The 21,300-nt window shown below is 26.3% G+C and overlaps 7 protein-coding genes across 7 annotated transcripts; 4 read left to right on the plus strand and 3 right to left on the minus strand.

Moving 5' to 3' along the window:
• Positions 1-110: 110 nt before the first annotated feature.
• On the plus strand, positions 111-1,958 carry Phum_PHUM376810 (isocitrate dehydrogenase, putative; the record flags this gene model as incomplete). The annotated part of the gene is made up of 6 exons (XM_002428297.1): positions 111-129; positions 191-216; positions 353-363; positions 642-885; positions 961-1,611; positions 1,689-1,958. The coding sequence occupies 6 exons, from the start codon at positions 111-113 to the stop codon at positions 1,956-1,958; spliced, it is 1,221 nt and encodes a 406-aa protein (XP_002428342.1).
• A 1,830-nt stretch (positions 1,959-3,788) lies between these two features.
• Positions 3,789-4,967, minus strand: Phum_PHUM376820 (uncharacterized protein; the record flags this gene model as incomplete). The annotated part of the gene is made up of 2 exons (XM_002428298.1): positions 3,789-4,879; positions 4,925-4,967. 2 exons carry the CDS (start codon positions 4,965-4,967, stop codon positions 3,789-3,791), a joined length of 1,134 nt encoding a protein of 377 aa, XP_002428343.1.
• Positions 4,968-6,405: 1,438 nt separating this feature from the next.
• Phum_PHUM376830 (uncharacterized protein) lies at positions 6,406-10,098 on the plus strand (the record flags this gene model as incomplete). The annotated part of the gene is made up of 9 exons (XM_002428299.1): positions 6,406-6,932; positions 7,040-7,214; positions 7,282-7,987; positions 8,067-8,416; positions 8,504-8,636; positions 8,713-8,918; positions 9,002-9,573; positions 9,647-9,875; positions 9,955-10,098. 9 exons carry the CDS (start codon positions 6,406-6,408, stop codon positions 10,096-10,098), a joined length of 3,042 nt encoding a protein of 1,013 aa, XP_002428344.1.
• A 340-nt stretch (positions 10,099-10,438) lies between these two features.
• Phum_PHUM376840 (uncharacterized protein) lies at positions 10,439-13,909 on the minus strand (the record flags this gene model as incomplete). The annotated part of the gene is made up of 7 exons (XM_002428300.1): positions 10,439-10,599; positions 10,675-10,908; positions 10,982-11,308; positions 11,378-12,202; positions 12,447-12,756; positions 12,864-13,614; positions 13,818-13,909. The coding sequence occupies 7 exons, from the start codon at positions 13,907-13,909 to the stop codon at positions 10,439-10,441; spliced, it is 2,700 nt and encodes an 899-aa protein (XP_002428345.1).
• A 422-nt stretch (positions 13,910-14,331) lies between these two features.
• Phum_PHUM376850 (RAC GTPase, putative) lies at positions 14,332-15,007 on the plus strand (the record flags this gene model as incomplete). Its single annotated transcript, XM_002428301.1, has 2 exons — positions 14,332-14,905; positions 14,982-15,007. The coding sequence occupies 2 exons, from the start codon at positions 14,332-14,334 to the stop codon at positions 15,005-15,007; spliced, it is 600 nt and encodes a 199-aa protein (XP_002428346.1).
• A 2,497-nt stretch (positions 15,008-17,504) lies between these two features.
• Positions 17,505-18,098, minus strand: Phum_PHUM376860 (uncharacterized protein; the record flags this gene model as incomplete). Its single annotated transcript, XM_002428302.1, has 2 exons — positions 17,505-17,540; positions 17,589-18,098. 2 exons carry the CDS (start codon positions 18,096-18,098, stop codon positions 17,505-17,507), a joined length of 546 nt encoding a protein of 181 aa, XP_002428347.1.
• Positions 18,099-18,700: 602 nt separating this feature from the next.
• Phum_PHUM376870 (uncharacterized protein) lies at positions 18,701-21,179 on the plus strand (the record flags this gene model as incomplete). Its single annotated transcript, XM_002428303.1, has 6 exons — positions 18,701-18,813; positions 18,896-19,259; positions 19,330-19,573; positions 19,685-19,963; positions 20,057-20,288; positions 20,381-21,179. 6 exons carry the CDS (start codon positions 18,701-18,703, stop codon positions 21,177-21,179), a joined length of 2,031 nt encoding a protein of 676 aa, XP_002428348.1.
• Between the last annotated feature and the right edge of the window lie 121 nt (positions 21,180-21,300).

A 21,300-nucleotide genomic window follows, 5' to 3' on the forward strand; every position in this document is an offset into this window, starting at 1 on the left:
TCTTCGTACTTAAAAAAAAAAAAAAATTATTAAAACTACTATGCGAACGGAGAAAAAAAAATTCGACATTTTTATTTAAAATTAAAAACATAATTTTCAAAAAAAAAAATATGTCCGTGAAAATATTTAGTTTTTTTAAAATTTTTGAAAAAACTAGTTACAATAATAAAAAAATTTTTGTTATTATAAGTTTACACAATTGTAATAACAGGTACTGTAATTATATATTTTTTTAATATTAAAATTAATTATATTATTTCATTATCATTATTAATTGATGAGAAACATAAAAAAAAAATTTAAATTAATCGTCCGACGATTATTGTTAAATTTAAGAATTTTTTTTTGAAAGTACAAAATAAAGTTTATATAAATATATATATTTAATTATTATTATTATTATTTAACGTTTTAAACTTTTTTTTAAAATAAATTACAAAACTTGAATAATGAATAGTTTAAAATATGATTAACATGCAATATTTTCTCGATTAATTATCGTTAAATTTTTTTCTTCTTTCTCTCGACAAACAGTAACAAACAACAACAAGAAAAACTTTTTTTCATTTTCAATTAATTTCATTTATTAATATAAATAATGATGATAACCGTTTGATTTTTTTTTTTTTATTATTGTCAAGACCCTGCAAATATGTGAAAAGCATAAATCCATTTCCAAGTAAATATGGTGGAAAAACAAATGTAACGATATTAACGGGTTCAGGTATCGGACCTGAAATTATGGATCACACTTTGAGAGTATTAAAAGCTGCCGGTGCACCATTATCATATGAAATTTTTGCACTTTCTTCAAAAGATGGTTCAAAAAATAATGATTTTGACGAAGCTTTAACTTCGATAAGAAGAAACAGAGTCGCATTAAAAGTATTTTATTTTTTTCCTTTCCCTACCCCCCCCCATGCCCCCCATCAATTGCATTAATTTATTTCTTTTAATCAGGGAAACATAGAACTTCAAAGTAAAAATCCACATATAAAATCAAGAAACATTATATTTAGAAAAACTTTAGATTTATTCGTATACATATTATTTTGTAAAACATTTCCCGGTTTGTCAAATAAATTTGGAGAAATCGATATAACCGTAATAAGGCAAAATACAGAAGGAGAATATTTAATGTTGGAACACGAACCGAGAACCGGAAGTGTTGAAAGTCTTAAAGTATTAACGAGATTCAATTTAGAACGTTTGATTGAATTTGCTTTTGATTATGCTCTCACAAACGACAGAAAACTAATAACTGTCGTCCATAATGCCAACATACAAAAACTCACCGAGGGTCTCTTTCTCAACGCTGCCAATAAGATATCAAAAAGTTATCCGATGATTAAAATGAATGTATTAGACGTTAACGTCGCCATATTTAAAATAGCATCAAATCCTCGGATATTCGATGTTATATTAGCAACTAATTTAAACGGAAGCATGATTTCAAATTATTTAAATGGTATGTTAGGTGGACCAGGTTTGACATCAGGTATTAATTTCAGCGCTGACGGAATTGCCGTTTTCGAACCTGGTGCAAGAAACAAAGGTTCGAGCATAGTCGGACTTAACAGAGCCAATCCTATAGCAATGATTATGTCCGGAGTGAGTGTCTTAACTACATTTTATCCATACACATAATATTATTATACTTCATTAATCCCTTTTCTTAATTAATTCAGATAAATCTTTTGCATCATCTCGGATACAACAAAACAGCAGAAATGATTCACAATTCTGTATATGCCACATTAGTCTATGATAAAATCCGTACGCCAGATATAGGAGGACAAGCGACAGCAGAAGAAACCGTCGATCATATAATTAGACACATAAGAGAATATCAAAAACCGAAAAGAGACAGGAAAAAAGGTTCGCTTTCGACTCACAGATGGAAAAACTATTGCACAGTGCCTAAAGACAAATCTTTCCCTCAGGAAAATTCTAAATAATAATTTTCTCGTGTCAATCAATCTCTCATTTTTTTATAATAAAATAAATATTTTAAATAAAAAAAAAATTATTTTATTTATTCAATGTCAGTTAAAATTCTAAACGGTAAAGAAAATTTTTTTTTTTTTTGAATTTTCCTACTAATAATAATAATATTTTCCGCGAATAAATAAAATGTGATAAAAAAATATAAAAAAACAAAACGTACCGCCACCTATGTAGTTATTATTATTATAAAGGAAAAAAGTTTTACTCGGAAAATTTTATAAAATGGGGGGGAAAGAACCCTGAAGAAGATTTTACAGGTCGCGTGATGGTTTTTTTTGTTTTCAACCTTAAAGATTTTTCTTCCCTTTTTACGTTTTTTACCCTCGTAAAAAAAAAAAAAAATTTTCTTTTTTGTTTCCTGTTGTACTTTAAGCTTAACATGAATTATTTACCATTTAAAAAAAAATTTTTAATTAATAAATTGAAAACCGGAAATCAACAAAAAAAATCATTTATCACCAACCACTCGGAGCCATACTTTAGACCACCATTTTTTTTTTCTTTTAAATTAATTAAATCAATTAAAAAATTATTAATATGAACAAAATTTTACTTATTATCATTATTATTATTATTATTATTATTTAAACAACAGTCATACGTACGTTTATTTTTACCCCACGTTTGTTTTTTTTCGGAGGGAGGAGGGAGGGGGATGAGGAAAATAATAAAAATTTTCTTTTTTTTTTTTTTTTACATAAAAATTTTTTAAAATTTTAATTTAAAAAAAAAAAAAAAATAGGACGCAATACGTATAAAGTTTTTAAAAAAAAAATATTGAAAGGAATAATAATAATAATAATAATAATAATAATAATAATAATATGGTGCCATTCGGGGATTTCCACGATGAAACACGTGCTGAATGTTTTTTCCTTATTGCCCTTCCATTAAATTTTTTTTCCCTTTTTTTTTTTTTTTATTATAAAATATTTTATAGATATAATTTCCTATTATTATTATTATTATTGTTCGTAACCGGATTTAAATATTAAAATATATTTATATAAATATAAATATATATAAGAGAGATCAATTAAAAAAAATAAAATAAAATTTAAACTATTTAATAAATTATTAATAATAATAATGATAATAACTTGTAATTTTACATCATTAAAAATAAAATGAGACATTAAAAAACTTATTAATAATTAACAAAAAATAATAATAATAATAATAATAATAATAATAATAATATAAATAAATCAAGTTAATAAGACAAAAAAGTAAAAATATTCGTGTTTGTCACTCTTTAACAACAATTTAAAAAAAAAAAAAAACTTTTTACTCTGTTTCGACACGAAATTTTTTTTATTTTATATTGAATATCTGTTTCATATTTAAATTTCCCCCCACACCCTTTCCCTCCCCCTCTTCCTTATAATAACGTTTTTTTTTCGGGAACAAAACCCGACGATTCATAAGCATCATCCATCCATCCTCTTGCCTTATCGTAATCATCTCTTTATAATTATATTTCTTAAAGATAATAATTATCCTGATATTCGTGATCTTTGAATTCTCCCTCCCCTACCCCCTAACCCCTCCTTCGTCTTTACAATTTAACAAAACGATATACAAGTAAAAAAAAAAAAAAAAAATTTCTTATTTATTTAAACTTTAAAAAGTGTAATTAAAGAATTTCTATATACATGTATATCATGCATGATGGATGCTTCATATCATTTTATATATATCTATCAGTTAAAAAAAAAAATAATTTTTTCATCACGCAAACAAATATAATAAGTTCATACAGTTAAAAAATTTCCATAGATTTAGTTAATATTTCCCAAAACCTCAATAAAATCAAAAATTTTTTTAAATGGTTTTTGTAGAAAATTATAAGCGCAACAAGGTATAGGATCCCAATAAACAAAAACAGCTTCCTGCTTATTTAAAATTGTTTTGAAAAATTTCATCAAAGTTTCCATTGATAAACGATTTAATATTGATAATATTGCATCGGATATCCAATAACGTGGTTTTTCCACTAATAGCCGACTTGAATTTTTCTTTGAAAAATGTTTACAAGGTTTCCATAGGATTCTAGAATGTACGCTTGTAAAACAAATATAAGGCAATGAAACTCCGACTCTGCAATCTAATGGTATAACTGAATTTGTTGAATGTGGTATGACAAAACGAAAAGTAAAATGTCCGCATATTGTTCGAAATTCAATTTTATTAAAAAATGTTTGAATCCAATCATTTATTTCTTTATTATCGATCGGTATTAAATCATCATCATTTTTTCCTTCTCGACATATAACATTACCTTCGACTACAGCATTTTTAATTGTTGTACATGTAATGTAACGATCTCCCTTAATATTTTGAACTATCATCCATGGCATCCTGGTACTTATTTCATGTGAAAAATTAAAATCTTTTAAATATTTTGGTATTTCAATTTCTATTCTTTGACCTATACCGGAACGACCGACGTTTATCATGAAATAATAACCGGTTTCGAATATTCCAGAATCGTATAATTTTTTAATATCATGAAAGGAAGTTATGTAATGATAAGATGGAGTATTTAAACCGATATTTCTACAAGTTTTTAAAACTTGGTAAAAATCATCCAGTAGTAAAACTTCTTTTACCGTTGGTACAAAAACAAAACAATTATTATTTAATTTTAATTGTGTTTTAGCTAATGCGTCGTAAAAAGCTTCGTTTGTTGCATTCACTGGAATATAATAAGATACTTTTTCTTCTTCAATAATATTTTTTAATGCATTTAAATATTTAAAATAACATGTATCATCCTTTGGTTTTGGTAGAGTGTAAAATTTATCAACGGCAAAAGAAAAATTAGCCAATTGAAAATGTCCTTCTATTTCGCATATAATAACTCTCGTACCTGAACAATAAAAATTTCTTGCCAAATGTAATGTTTGTACTGTACTTCCACCGCTAATTAAAACTGTTCTTGTTCCTTTTTTTTTCATAAGACAATTAAATATATTTTTTATTATTTTAACTGGTATTAAAAAACATTTACAACAAATCCATTGTGTAAAAATTAGAAAAAAATTCAAAACAAATTTCAATTGATTTCTTAACGTCGAATACAAAACAACATGTATGTAATTCAAATTGTGATTAATAAATTTTAATAAAAATATTTTTAATTTAATAAAATTATTTAAAATCGAATCCATTAATATTTTTAAAAAATAAAAAACTATTTCAACTGTTTTCAAGTAATAATAATTTTTTATTTTTAAGGCAGATGTAACCACCATTGCACTCAAATTGTATTACACACTAAATAATAATAAAAAAATTTGAAATAATTTATGTTTGATAATAAAATTAAACGCCAAGTTTAAAAATGAAGTTAAAGGTCTCGGTTGTGATATATATATAATTTTTTTTTTTTTTTTTGTTGAAACTCTTATCAACGGCCTAAAGTTAAAAAAAAAAAAAAAAAAAATGAAACTTTTACATGAGGAAATTTTTACCTCCTGAATAATTTTAAAACCTATTCATACTCTTAATTAATATAAAAATTTATTTATTAACGCCCTGTAATTACCTAAAAAAAAATTAAAAGAACATAAAAAAAGACATATTTTTTTATTAACATATAAAAAAAAAAAAGTAAAAATTATCAAGCAACAAATCAATACATTTTTTTACATACAAATATTATCATTATGTAGACATTACTATCATGCAATGATGCAAATCATTTTGTATAGAAATTTTTTTTTACTGAAAAAAAAAAAAAAAAAAATGTTCAGATTTGTGGGAAGCACAGTGCCTAGTACCATAAAATGAACAAAATAAATTTAAAGGGGTTTGTGTTAATTTGAGGTATTCGTTCCCATGATTTTAAACACAAATTTTATGTATAAACATTTTTTCAACTACCTGTACCTGTATTTATTTTAAATAAATTTCACCTAAACCTACAAATACAAAAAGTTCCTGTAATGGAACTCAGACTATTTCTTTGTCTTGTAAAATCTACAAAATCGTATTGTTTTTAATTTAGAAAAAAAAAAAATAAGGCTTATCGAATAAATATAATAAGTATAATAAAAAAGTTATTTCAAGTATAAAATATATATATGGATGATTCTTATTTATGTGCTTTTAAGTAACTACTTGTGCTTTATTTTGATTTATTACCGGACCCTAATATTTATTTTCATACATTTCACAGCAGTATCAATAAAACATTTAAAATAACTTTTTAATAACGTAAATATTTTCTATTCATTTTTAAATTAAATTTCAATGAATATTATTTTTGACTTAGTATCAGGTAACTCTGGTAACGGTTAATTTAAAAACTAAAACAATAAACTCTATGTTTAATTTAATGCAGGGGTGCCAATTATTAATTTCAAATTAATACCGTAATCTAAATTATTTACAATGGAACGTTTTGACGAGATTTATAACGAATTGTTTGCTTTAAGCGTTATGTTGGTGAAACAACCTTTCAGATCATGTTTTATTGAACATTATACAAATAAAATTTTAGAATTTAATAAGGTTTTGAAAAATTGTACAAATGAAAACACAGTTATTTTGAATAAGATACAATTAAAACTTTTAGAACCGATTTTACTTCAGTTAGACACATCAATAAAATCTGATGATAAATGCTTGTTACTTGAGTGTTTGATTAATATTTTAAATATAACTCCAATAAAAGACATTAATGTATTTTTTAATATATACCTTTTGTTATTTTCTCAAATATTCGAAGGGGAAAAATCGAGTAGTGTAATTTCAGAAGAATTAAAGTTAAATACACTTCACGCAAGTAGTCGGTTAATTGAAAATTTGGACATAAGCGTTTTAGATAAACTTTTTAAACAAGACTCAGGTGAAAAATTCAGTATTGGAATATTTGTATCTGTTAAAATTGCAAGAAATGAAAGAAGTATTAAATTGAGGTAAATCCCTTAATTAATTATTTTTTTTACATGCAGGTGGTTTCTTTAAATATTTGATTGAAGGAAAAAGTTTTAAAGTTGTCTATTTAAATTTAAATATTTCATAGGTTAGAGGCTCTAAATTTCTTATTAACAGCCAGTCAGTTTAAAGAAAATGTTGTTTACAATCAGGGTATTTATTCTTCTGTAGCTGATTTATTTATGTTGTATCTTCCTGGTATTATATCTCCTCTTCAAGAAATTATCATGAGAGATGAAACTCAACATCATTTAATAACTATTGTAAGTTTTAAATGCATATTTCAATTGCAAAGTAATACTCTATTATAATAACATTTAAAATTAACAGACAGCTTTAAAATGTTGGGGACACATACTTTCCTTGGTTCTTTGTGATCTGCCGAGTAATGAAGACTTAAATGAAAATGAACAAATTCAAATGTGGATGAGTACCTGCGACAAAAAATTAAAAGAAACAGAAATTATTGATGTTAAAAAATGTTTATTAGAGAAAAAAAGGACTAGTAGTTGGTTGGCAGCTGTAGCAATTACAGTGAAGCCTCTAATTTCAAAAGTGACAGAAGTAAGGAAACATTCTAATGATAAATGCAGAATAGAATTATTAAAAGTTTTAGTTGGATTTCTTGAAAATTGTCCAGTTAATTTAGAATCATCTATAAATGTCATTATAGATGTGTTAGTCGGATCACTAAGTGATAAAAATGAAGAAATACAAAACATTGCTTATGAAGCATTAAAAAAATTTGAAATGAAACATATGGATAAATCATCAATAAAATATTCATCAGTCATGGAAACTAATTTTTATTTACTAGTCAACAAATTACCTGGAATAATAAAGTCAGGAGATGAAAAATTATTATTGTCCTCTTTAAAGTCTTTTTCCGGTTATTTAAATATTTTAGGAAAATCTGGAAAGCTGAAAAATCTTTTAAATCTTTCTTCGACATTAAAAAAAGTATTATTTCCAATTCAAGTAGCTTTTGAATTGATGTTATATCCAGAAATTTCAACTGAAGATTTTTCTATCAACAGTAAGTATAAAATAATAATAATAATCTTCCATAAAATTTTTATCAGTCAAATTGGTAGTAATTAAATATTAAATTTTAGACAATGACATGAGCTTGACGACATGGTCAAAACAGTGGAAAAAATTTTATCACTTTACTGATTCTTTGATTATTTTCGAATTGGAAAAAATTTGCCAACTTTTAGGAGAACATGTGGAAATTGAAATCATTGTAGATTTTTTAATGGATATTTTTACTAAAGAACACTCATTCAGAAAAGAAATATTATTAATATTAAATCAAGTTATATTAGGTTTAAAAGAAATTAAACCTCACGTTATGAACGAGTTGTTTGAATTTTACATTGATCCTGAAAAATTACATTTGGTGTTAACTGTTGATAATGAATCTTGTTTTAATGTAAAAGATTTACATTCTAATATAATAAAGGTTATTATTATTTTCAATATCAAAATTTATCATGTTTTTGAAAAAAAAAAAATTATTGTTCATTCTTATTTTTTTTTTTTTTTGTAGGTTGCATTGATAATGGAAGGTTTGAGACATTTGGCAATAAAGTTGGATAATAATTTTAATAAATATTTATTTAAAAGTTTATATTACGTTGTGGAATTAATGGGAAATAAATATGCTCTTATAAAACTCGAAGGTTTTCAAATTTTCTTCTTTTTTTTTTTTTTTTTTAATTTAAAAATAGTGTAACATTGACGTTTTTAATTTTATAGCGACTAAAACAGGTACTGCTATATCACAAGTCTGCGGTATGAAAGGGAGCGTAGAATTTTTAATAAAAAATAATATTGATTATTTAACGTATCATTCCATAACGAAAATGAAAACGAATGCTGTCGGTGTTCTTGACGTATTAACGGTTTTAATTAAAAATAGCGGATTAGATACAATGTCTAATTTAGAAGATATTGTTAATAAAGTACGTATTTATTTGATTTAAAAAAAAAAAAAATCATTTAAGATTTTATATTTTTAAATTTTTTTTTTTTTTTTTTGTTTAAGGTTCTCAAAATTAGTTGTGTAAATTATAATTCGCCATTAACCGTTTCTTACTTACGAGTATTTCACACTTTTGTTCACTGCTTGAGAAATTGGCTCAATGTTAATTATACAAAACAAGAATATAAATCGAAAGAAAATCTCACAAAAGAACTTGTTGATTTTATTATAAATCTTGAAAAAAAAGAAGAAGACATTAGTGATGAAATGGAATATGATAATAATAATGAATCAGTGGAAGATGAAGAAATAAATGATGAATTACCTGAAAAAAATGATAAAGTCGAATTACCCAAACACATTCGCATCACAGTCGCCATTTCAAATCATTGTCTTAATTTTCTCAGTTCAAAAGATATAAATATTAAATTATTAGTTTTAGAAATATTAAACGAAAGTATTTGTATATTATCAGAAATAGAAAATGAATTATTACCATTGATTCATAAAATATGGTCTCCGTTAGTAACTAAATTTGATAAATTAACAGAAATTATTTTAATAAGAAGAAGTTTTAGTCTTTTATGTAATTTAGCTCGAGTTTCAAAATATTTTCTTAGATCTAGAGCACTTAAGTAAGTAAAAAAATATTTTTACCCTGATCGAACCATAATCAATATTAAAAGTTTTATTTAAAATTAATTTCAGAAACGTTTTACCATTTTTGAAAAAATTTTTATTAACGGAAGCTGCGAAAAGCAAAACAAAAGATTTTCATAAAGAATATTTTTTTACACAAAATTATAAACTTCAAGGAGAACTTTTAGATAATTTAGGAGAATTAATAATTAATTTTGAATTATTTGAAAAACAATGTCACGTCATAATTGATGGAATTATTCCATATTTAAGTTCATGCCAGCCTAAAGAACTTCAAGTAATTTTTTTTATCCTATATTTATCGTTATTTATTCGTATTTATATAATTTTTTTAACTTATTGTTTTTTTCTTCCAGGAAAAATGCAAAAAATCATTTTTAAATTTAATTTATTATGATCCTTATTTAATTTGGTTTAAACTCAATCATTTAATTAAAAATGAAGAATTTTCTAAAAATGTTAATATTATATTAGAAAAAATCAATGAAAATATAAATTAAATTATAATAAATTTTATCATTTTATTTTTTTATATTTTACCTTTCTCCCCCCCCAAAAAAAAAATAATTTTTCCCCTACATCATCTCCCTTGACGATTTAATAATACAATAAATATAATATTAATTTTAAAAAATTAAAATTACTAGTGCAATAATAATTAGAAAAAAAAAATTTGAATAAATATTTATTTTTTATTTTATTGATTTATTTCATTGATACAACATAATTACCTCATCCATTAAAATCATTTCCTACATATACATATATATATAAATTACTCATTAAATACTTTTATTTGATCCCCTTTCCTTTTTCAATTTAAAAAATAAAAAAAGAAAACTATTTCCAAGCCTGTCTTAATGCTTTTCGAGAAGCTAATTTTTTACTGACATACGAAACGATTGTCAAGGCAACCAAAACCAATGTTATGAGATAATAATCGAAATCATCTTTTAATAAATCGAATGTTTTTGATGGGGCTACCCTTGTATAAAAAATATCTGTAAATAAATTTATTATTATTATTTCGAATATATAATTTCATCACAAGGAAATGTTATATATTTATGAATTACCTAAACCGTAAACGAATACTAAACATGTTGATTCTAATCCGCTGGATGATGTATGCATTCCTCGTACATTGTAAACAGATTGATTATGATTAATAATAGCTTCCAAAGGAATGGGAAGTTCCGGCATGTATGGTATCACTCCTTCTTCTCTCATTTCTGGAGTCACAGTCATGGGTCTCCTCGGGTCAGCATAAGCCCATGGTAATTCTAATATTCCTCCAGTTGACAAAGCAACTAAAATTAAATTTTTTTTTTAAAAAAAAAAAAAAAAAAACATACTTTTTATACAAGTTTTAAACAAACTCACCTAAAATGTGTTTACTGGTTATTCCTTTTTCTGTAATTGTTTCTTTAAGACCTAAAACGTTGGCTGGTAATATGTAAGCCTGCTTTTCGACGATGGGTAAAAGAATTGCCGAATCCATCGATGAGAAAACTGTTGAATTACTTTGAGTTTTACCTTCGTACATTTCTAAAGCACCTAATTCAGTTCTTCTGTATTTTTCGTTAACAAAAGAATAAACAACCCAATTTTCAGAATGTACCACGTGAATTGGTTCTCTTGCTTTTCGATGAGAACATGAATAAATAATATTACCGGATACGACGTCGATAAGATACAAATTAATAATTGCTGAAATATATTTTAAACTTGTAAGGGAAATGGTCATTTTTATAAAAAATAAAAAAGAAAAACACTTACTTTTATGCGAGGGATGATAAGCTCGAGTAACCACAGTTATAAGATTTGGATTAACGTATTTGTATAAAACGCTTCTATCTCCAAGAACTCTCCCTTGGGAATGAACTTTTTCATTATGATTTTTTCCCACTAATGCAATGATATTGTTTCCCAAATTAACTCTCCATATCATACTACTAATAATGGTATTATTTTCCGTTGTGGCTAAAGTGAAACCTTCTAAAATTCCTGAATCAGTATTAGCCGTGAAAATAAATATCGAAGATGGATTTGATAAAACGACCGACTTGGATGATTCCGGATAGACGAAAACACGATTATTTTCGTCTAAAAGAACGATACCCTTATAAAAGTTACTATCCATTTGATGAAGTAACAAAGATTGTTTTACCCTGATTCCTAATAACATAATCGGGCTCGAGCCAACAACGGATCCCGTAATGGGATTAAATCTGACCAAACCAGTTTCCCCGGTTGGCTTATATTTAACTAAAACGACACATTCTGATGGGAGGGGGTAGTGTCTAGTGTTTCTAATTAAATACATTGGCATTATTGGTGAAGATGTTTCTGCTGAAAAAGGCTCTGCATTTTCTACCTTTATTTGCCAGACAATTTTTCCACTCAAATTGTCAAGACCATATATTTTACCACACTTTGTCGCCACAACTATCAATTTATGAAGACCAAATTCATCTTGAACCATGGGTTCGTTAAGGCTCCTGATTGATGATCCTTTCAAAAATCCAAATATAATCAATAAGAAGTTTTGCAATTGGCATATCTGATTAAATATTCTGCGGAAGAACATTCCAAAAAAACCACCTGAAATTCATAAAAGAACATAAAAATATATAAAGAAATTAATCAGACAAAATATTTTAAAAAATTATTTTAGATCAGGATTTGTATGAACAATTTAATAATTCTTAAAAACTTTTCAATTTCCTACTTACTTGAAAGTGCAGAATTAGGTAAAGCTAAACAAAATAAATTTATTAGGAAATACTTAAAAAAAAAAAATTAAATTAATTTATGATTTAGGAAATTTTTTTTCTTTTGTACTTACAGTTTTTATCATTAAATTCTTTTTCTATAGCTGCATCAGTGTCTGAAACTGGTAAGCTTATCATTTCCACGCTCAATATTGAAGCCAAAGACTCCTCTCTTGACCACAAAATTTTCCCCGGCTGCTGAAGTAATAAAACAACATCATGACTAGTGCTGATGAGATATCTGCATATTGAATTTTTTTCTTTACGCTGTTGACAAAAGAGGTAAACAAATTCAGGCTCCCCATGAAGTGAATCAAAATTTAAACTGCAACCAAACTCTGGAAGTTCTTTGCCATCAACTGTAAATGGTACTATATGCAATAACTGAAATGAAATAATTTTATGAATTAAAAAAATGAAAATGATGTGTTAAAATATAATTACAAAGAAAATAAATAATAACCTACGTTTAAATACATTAAATTTTTTACCTCATTGTCTAATGAAAAAGCTACATTCACTCCCTTTCCATCCATGATGGAAGAACCGATAATTGTTGTATTTTCATTTTCAGCATTAATTACTTGAATTTCTGGATGTAATAATATAGCTTTCTTTCTGTCAGACACTCTTACACTAACAATGGGTAACTTTCCAATCATTGGCTTTAATTTACCAATAACTTCTCCTTTGAATAAATCAAAAAGTGATTTATGTTGAATACTTATTCCAATATCATTATTATCATCTTTTAATTTCACACTATATAATGTTTTATCACTGGTTATACAAGCAATCACATTGTTTTGAATGACACACTGTTCGGGTACTAGCCAATTTGCAGGTATGGCATGGGATTTTAATTTTTTCCCTGATGGTGCATCATAAACTGATGCCACAAAGTGAGAATGTGCATAAAAGTCTATTTGTATCAATTTTTGTTTGATACTTATCCAATTTGTAAATTCATTATAAGTAAATAAACCCCATTCCCAAAGTAAATACCCATGTTCTATATCCCAACCCCTTATTAATGGCGAAACAGAACCTGATACTGTAAGAATTTCCTTATCAACTTCAAATAACTTAATACATCCATTTTCATCAGGCTCTAATATTTGTCTCCAAATAACATCACCTGTTTTTGTATTTAATGCTGCAAGAACATTCTCTTCGGTGGCTACTATTAATTTTTTCCCATCAAAGTGGGAATATTTTAATTTACCGGTGTATTGCTGACGCCTAAAAAAAAAAAACAAAATAAAATATTAATTTTTAAATAAGTCGAGATTACAGATCGATTTTTAAAACACCCCTCTTAATTAAAAAGATCTATTTTTAAAATGAATTGAGTTAAAGGAAGGAAACATGTGAAAGTAATTTATTTCGCATACGCAAATCATTTGGCAAATTACAATTAATGCAAATTAAATTTTTTTTTATACCATTCAAATTTGCCTATTTGATCCTCGTACAAAGCTGTACACAATTGAATGAACGCAATAGACCAAAGGCATTCCAAAATGGAAACTTTCATTTTCAACTAAATGAAAAATTTTTACATTTTATATAAATTACAAATTTAAATTAGTTTCACGCAACTGAACGTAGCAGAAGTTTGTTTTTTAATAAGTCACCTAAAGTCGTGAACGCAGAGAAAAAGATTTGTCGCCGCTTGAAAAAAAAAAAAAAAAAAAATTTGTTCACACTGACCTTGATACTTATTTATTACTTTAGTGATACAGACCGCAAGGGTGTGATTTTTTTTTTTTTAAAGTTACTTGCTTGAGGTAAAACTCATTTAATCAAATGATTTGAATTCGTAATAAGTTGGTAATTATTTTATAATAATTATTTCCATTGTTTTGCACTTATTATTTAACGTATTTACGTATTTTTAATGGCATTTTTATTTTCAGTTGCCAGTTTAATCATAGCTTTTTGCTGTTCTAGACAGATATGTCTTCCGGTCGGCCAATAAAATGTGTCGTGGTAGGGGATGGAACAGTTGGAAAAACCTGTATGTTAATTTCGTACACAACGGATAGTTTTCCCGGAGAATATGTACCGACAGTGTTTGATAACTATTCAGCACCCATGGTTGTTGATGGAATCCCAGTAAGTCTTGGACTCTGGGACACTGCTGGTCAGGAAGACTACGATCGACTGCGTCCACTATCTTATCCTCAAACAGATGTTTTTTTAATATGCTTTAGTGTGACCAGTCCTTCATCATTTGAAAATGTGACATCTAAGTGGTATCCAGAAATAAAGCATCATTGTCCGGATGCACCGATGATATTGGTTGGCACAAAAATGGATCTTAGAGAGGATAGAGAAACTTTAACAGTTTTAGCAGAACAAGGTCTATCTCCTATAAAAAGAGAACAGGGGCAAAAATTAGCGAATAAAGTAAGAGCAGTTAAATACATGGAGTGTTCTGCTCTTACTCAAAGGGGATTAAAACAAGTGTTTGACGAAGCAGTTAGGGCTGTTTTAAGACCAGAGCCAATCAAACACAGGCAAAGAAAATGTAGCCTTATTTAGAACTAAAAATTTTTTTATAATAATATAATTAAAAGAATTTGAATGCATTCTTGTTGCGAGAGTTAAAAGCAGAACAAGGTGTTCATAAAAATGTAAATATTTTAATGTTTATTAATCTGAGTCCTAGTATTTATTTTAGTTTTAAATATGTTTGAAATTTAAGTTTCAGTTTTAATAAAAAAATATTTGAACTCATCAAAAATAATTCAAACATAAAAACAAATTTTTTTTTTTTTTATGTAGACAAATTTTTTACAAAAATGCTTTAGAGAATGTTTTATAAACTTCATTTAAAATAGTTTTTTTTTTTTTTTTTTTTTTTATTCAGATTTTATAATATTTTAAAGAAAGAAATTTATCATCAAGTTTTAAATTAACTATGGAAAAAAAAAAAAAAAAAAAACTTACAATCTATGAAGGTTGGCAAAAACCACCTTCCCTAACCTTTAAAATCAAAAAATATTTAAAGGGGGGCGGTTAAAATTTAGCCAAAAATTTGGGTTGGGGATTCACCATTTATTAATATCAATTATTAACCCTTATAGTCATTTTTTTTTTTTTTTTAAACTTTAATTGAAATTTATATTTGTTTTTAAAAGAAACGATAAGAAAAATAAATAAACTTTTTTTTTTTCTCTCTCTCTTTAAAGGAAAAACTTAATATTTAAAAATGCTCACTTTTATACTTTGTGCTCTCTCTCTCTCTCTCTCTCTTTCTCAATTTCTCTCATTTATATGATTATAAAATCTGCATGACTTTTATTATTTACATTTGATAATATTGATTTTCTCATTTCGTTTTGCATCAAAGTATATAAAAAAAAAAAAGTTTTTTATAAAATTTTTTCTACTACATATATTTTTATAATGGTGTTAATTTTATTATAATATGTATAATTAATAATAATTTAATATATTATTGTAATTTTTATATGGTACTAATCAATAAGTGAAAAAATTAATGCTGAATAAAAAAAAAAATATCTTATCGATTGTGCACAAAATTTCTACAACATACATTTTATATATATATTTGTCTACATTTAAGAGTTTTTTTTTTTTTTTTTTTTTTTTGGGGGGCAGAACTGAAGCATTTATTTATTAAATATACCTTTTGCACCTAAAATTGAAATTTTCAATTAAGGTTTTTCAAATACCCCTTTTTAAAAGTAGAAACTATAAAAATTCAAACAAGATGGATTACGATTGTTTTTTTTTTTTTTTTTTTTTTTTTTTAAATTAATTTTATTATTATAAGTTATTTAAAAGTTAATCTTATTTTGGGTTCTATTTATTTTGTATTAAGCAAACTTAACATTATTATTTAATTTTTTTTTTTTTCCCTAATTTTTATATATTTGTGTTTGTTTTTTTTTTAAAAAAAAAATTCAATAATAATATGTTTAATAAATTTGTTATGTGTTAGTGTTCTAGTCAATTCATTGATTTTTACTATATAAATGAATGTTTATAAAAATAATCCTTGTATATTATATATAGTTATACTTATTTATGCATACAAAGATTTTATATTTATATATATATATATATAAACAAGTATGAATATTTTACAATGTGCGAATAAAGCCAATGATAATAATAATAATATTTTGTAATTTTAATTTTAGTTATTGATATTATGCTTATAAAAAAAAAAATAATAAAAATCAAATAAATTATAGTAAATTTTTTTTTTTATATTAACAATACTATTTTTTGAAATATTTCTTTTTTTTAAAAACAATCATTTAAATTTCTATCCTACTACCTTTTTTAAAGGAATGATTAACTTTAAATAAAAATGGAATAAGGTAGTACCTTAAACTATTCATTAGAATAAATTTTAAAAAGTTAAAATGAAGATAAATTATAACTTCAAAAAAAAAAAAATTATCGTCAAACACATTTTGATCACAAGGTCAAAGAACATGTACAATTTATATAATTAACGCTTTAATATTATAATTCCATATGCAATCCTACGATTAAACTAAAATTTGATTATAAAATTTTGTTAAACATAATCATGGTAAAGAAATGTTTGAGGAATTATCTTATCACAATAATATGGCAACAAGGGAATAGAATATCATTTGCAAAGAAATTAGCAATATGAGAAGTTTTTAAATTTCAATAAATTAAAAAAACAATCAGCAACAGTCGAAAGTATGCACACATACAAAAAACATGAAGTCATTTATTGAAATATGTACAAATCAACATATAATTTTATGTGAAAATACTTATATCTCTCATATGTAGAAATTTATCAGACAAAAAAAATAAAAAAATATAAAATTTGGTTTGAATGCGAATGAAAAGTTTATAAAAATTTATCATTATTATGTATGTTTTTAAAAGTGACTCTATACTTATTTCAATTTACTATGTACAATATGAAAAAAAATTTTATCAATATACTTTTTACATAATTTTATACAAATGATTTTTTTACAATAAATAGATGAAATTGTTAACCTGAGTCAAATTTTTTACTCAGAGGTAAACTTAAAACTACGAGAGCTTTAAAAAAAAAAAAATTAAAATAACATAAAATAAAAATGTCTTAAAATTGAGAATGAAAATTAAGACATTTTGTTAGATTTTAAAAATATTTGAGCCTTTGAAAAAAATTAAAAATAATTATCTTTTCCTTTCCAAACTTTTACTCTTTTATATAATGAACAGCCCTCGAAAGTAAGAGTTTGTTTTTTTACAACAGGATTAGCACTAGAAAGAAATACATACCCCACAGAAGAATTCAATTTTAAAAGATCACTGTAATTGGGTTCAGGATCTTTTTTTGAAATACTTTTTAAACTGCTTAGACTTCTAGAACTTTTAACAACTTCTTTTTCCGGGAGTCGCAATTCTACCAAGTCTTGAAAAACTTTTTCATCGGGCATAAAATTTAAATTTTTTAAACCCAATTTGTGTGAAGCACACGGAGCTGAGCACTGCATTTTTCGAATATTTTCAACTTCTTTTGCTAATTGCAAAACGGTGAAAAACTTTGGATTATCAAAATGTTGATCGTCTGATTTCTTTTTATTTTCCAAACTTTCTTCCGCAAAATGAACTTTTTTAACTTTTTTCCAATGTTCGCAGCATTTGTTATGATTGAGTGCTGGTGCACTTAAATTTTTAGTCAATGGCTTTTTCTTAACAATATTAGACATTAGAATTTTTGTAAAAGTAAACACGTACGAAAAAAAAGTATTTTTTTGACTGATGAAATCTCCTTCAGCATTCAATCAACCGTTTTTAATAAAAGAATTAAAGAATCGAATAACTTAAAGCCGTGTGTGTAAATCTCTAACGGTTAAATTAAGTTTTCTATACAGTGTACAGTTAAGGTGTAGCAAAATTGTGAATAAAAGTTGCGACAAATTCTTTTTTAAATGAAACATGGCGCACTGCCCTAATTTTTTATTTTGTTTATTGTTTTCATACAGCGTGTACTAATTAGTTAGTTCCGATAAATTTGATTTCGTTTAAAAAATTAAAATTTCGTTTTTTTTAGTTGCATGCAATTTGTTTACACTAAAATACTATAATTTCTAATTTAGTTTATTAATTAAAGAAACTGGGTTATTGTGAATCATGACATTACGCCCCCAGTTATTAATTATTTTTCGATTTGAATTTTTTTATTTTAAAATTAGCTAATCATTTTAAATCAGATTGATTGATATTTTTGGATTAATAATTTTTCGGCTCATTCGCTCACCTATGAAGAAGACAAATTATAATACTATAGGCATTTGGTACCTTTTCAAAAATGCTTGCAGAAGTAAATTGGGTTGTTGCCATACCTGCTAGTATTTTCGGTACATTTTGCCTCATTTCAATAACTTTTATTTGTACTTTTGGATGTAGGACTAAACAGCCAAAGTAATGCTTGAAAATATTTTCAGTGTTTGTGAGAAAAAACTTTTTGTGTTTCGTTTCAAATTAATGTGTTGATTATTTTCAGAGATGAGCTCACAGGGGTAGAGGGAAGAGTCAGAATCACCAACCCAGATGAATTTAAAGAAGAAGTAAATGCAAATAATATATCAGCAGATTTATTAACTGAGAAAGTTCAAAAAACTGCCAAGAGAAGTCTACCTGATTTACCTGTAGACTTAAATGTTTCCAACAGAGGAGACAGTACATGGGAACCCAACGGAGATGCAGTCTCTGAATTATATGCAACAGTTGTTTTACAGGATGAAAAAAACAAAAATTTTGCAAGGCAAAAAAGCGATTCTGATTCAGGCAGCCAATCGGCAGCATGTCCCAGCAATAAAGATCATCCTTATGACAAACTCAAGAAAATTGAACATCCCTATGCTCAAGTAAGATAAAATCATTTGGGTTTGTAATTCATGTTTTATATGTTTTTGTACTTACTTAATTTTTATTCAGGTAAACGATCTTGATACTAATCAAGGAACAAATAATACATCACAATCAATCAATAAAAGTCACAAAGAAGTTGAAACACCTGAACATGATGAAGTTAAAAGGTTAAGTTCTAACCAGCCTGAAAGTGAATCAAACTTTGTTATTCCTGCAGCTAATGCCATCACTGGAAACGTCACAGCCAATGATGATCTTCCCTATATGACTCCTCCTGCTCATTTCAGTGGAGATTCTCAGGATTCTGGAAGTAAGTGAACCAGCAAATAAAATAAAATCTTTACTCATAAAATTTAACATAAAATCATCAAATAATAAAAGATGTAAAATAAGTCATTGAAAATTTTTTAAAAAATTACAGAAGGATACACCAGTATTAGCGTGAGAGAGCCTTTATCAGCTATTTTAGCTGAAAGTAAATCACCGTCACGCCGTGTAGATTCACATTATGCAACAGTATCAGATGATTCTGATGATATGTATGCAGCCATTGAGGATCCAAGTCAAATTTACACAAGTGAGAGTGAAACCTATGCTCAAATTCATACAGGGTTTACAAAGTTAAAAAACATTCCCCAGCCTCCCAGTGTTGATATACTCAAGCAAATAACAATTTCTCCTCAACCTCATTCCAGACAAGGTAAATTTACAATTTAAATGTTGTTAAAATCTAAGAATAAGAAGGAGCGTTTGTAAGATTGTTAATTAATGTTATTATATAATGAATTTTTAGCATCATCATCGAGTCTCGCGAGTTCTACTATTATCGGTTCTCCTAAACCGGAAAAGAGGCCTTTCAATTCTCCTCTTCCCCCGACTCCGACTAAAAATCCCGATTCCGTTGAAGATGTTTTTGTAACTGCATTTAAAAATGCAAAATCCTCCTCTGGTTCTCCGAAAAATCTCGAAGATATGTATGCTAAAGTGAATAAGAAAAATCGTCGTGAAATTAATTCTCTTGAAAGGTTTGTTCAGTTGTTTTTACACAATTTTTTCCCCATAGAATTTTATAAAAAGGATAAATTATTATTATTATTATTATTGTTTTTGTTCGAAGGGGAGGAAGCACAGAAAGCGGAGTTAGCGAAAGTTCCGATTCTTTAAGTTTTAAACTTCAAACGAATACGACCGAAAGTAGTCATTCGTGTCACAGTTACCTTAGTAAATCACCTCTAACGGATTCCCCTTCGTCCAATGGTCTTTTCCCCACGGAATCTCCCATTTCTGATAAAGATTTACAATCGGGATACGAGAAATTAGGAGGATGCGATTCCTTCGATTACGATAAACAGGTCGATGACGACGACGATGAAGATGACGACGGATGTTACGAAACGGTTAACAAAAACCAGTCGTCAGAATCGGAACCAGAATATGAAAAATTGAAACCACAGAAACACGATTACGTCAACATCGAAAGAACGGATAATTCGTTTAATTTTGATAAAATGGACAGCGATGCAAGCGACGGTTACACCAGAGTCAAAGTGGATTCCCAAGATAACGAAATTTATTCTAAAATAGATGCCAACGAAAGCGACGGATACGCAAGGGTCGAACCACAAGAAAATTCAAACTCGAGAGATTGTGATTATGCAAAAGTTTATAAAAAAAAAGATAAGGATAAAGTTGATGAACCGAATTATGAAAAAATGGAAATTGGTAAAACAAGTGAAAAAAAATATAACGAACTTAATTGTGAGCCGACCTACGAAAGTTTAAATAACGAATTTGATGGAGACGGTTTACATGAACCCAATTACGAAAGCGTTCGATTCGTTCAAAAAGATAATTTAAAACAACAACCGTCTCAGGTTTTTAGAGATTGCGGCGAATCGACGGCAACACAAAGTTAAATATTTTTTTTTTTTGTATAAATTGTTTTATATAAGTATAAATAACTTTCTTTTTTTTTTTTTAAATTTAAATGTACTTCTTTCCCTCCCCTCTTTTATAATTAATAAAAAATTATTAAAA

Source organism: Pediculus humanus, genomic scaffold, assembly GCF_000006295.1.
Source record: "Pediculus humanus corporis 1103172107841 genomic scaffold, whole genome shotgun sequence".
Taxonomy (NCBI): Eukaryota; Metazoa; Arthropoda; class Insecta; order Psocodea; family Pediculidae; genus Pediculus; species Pediculus humanus.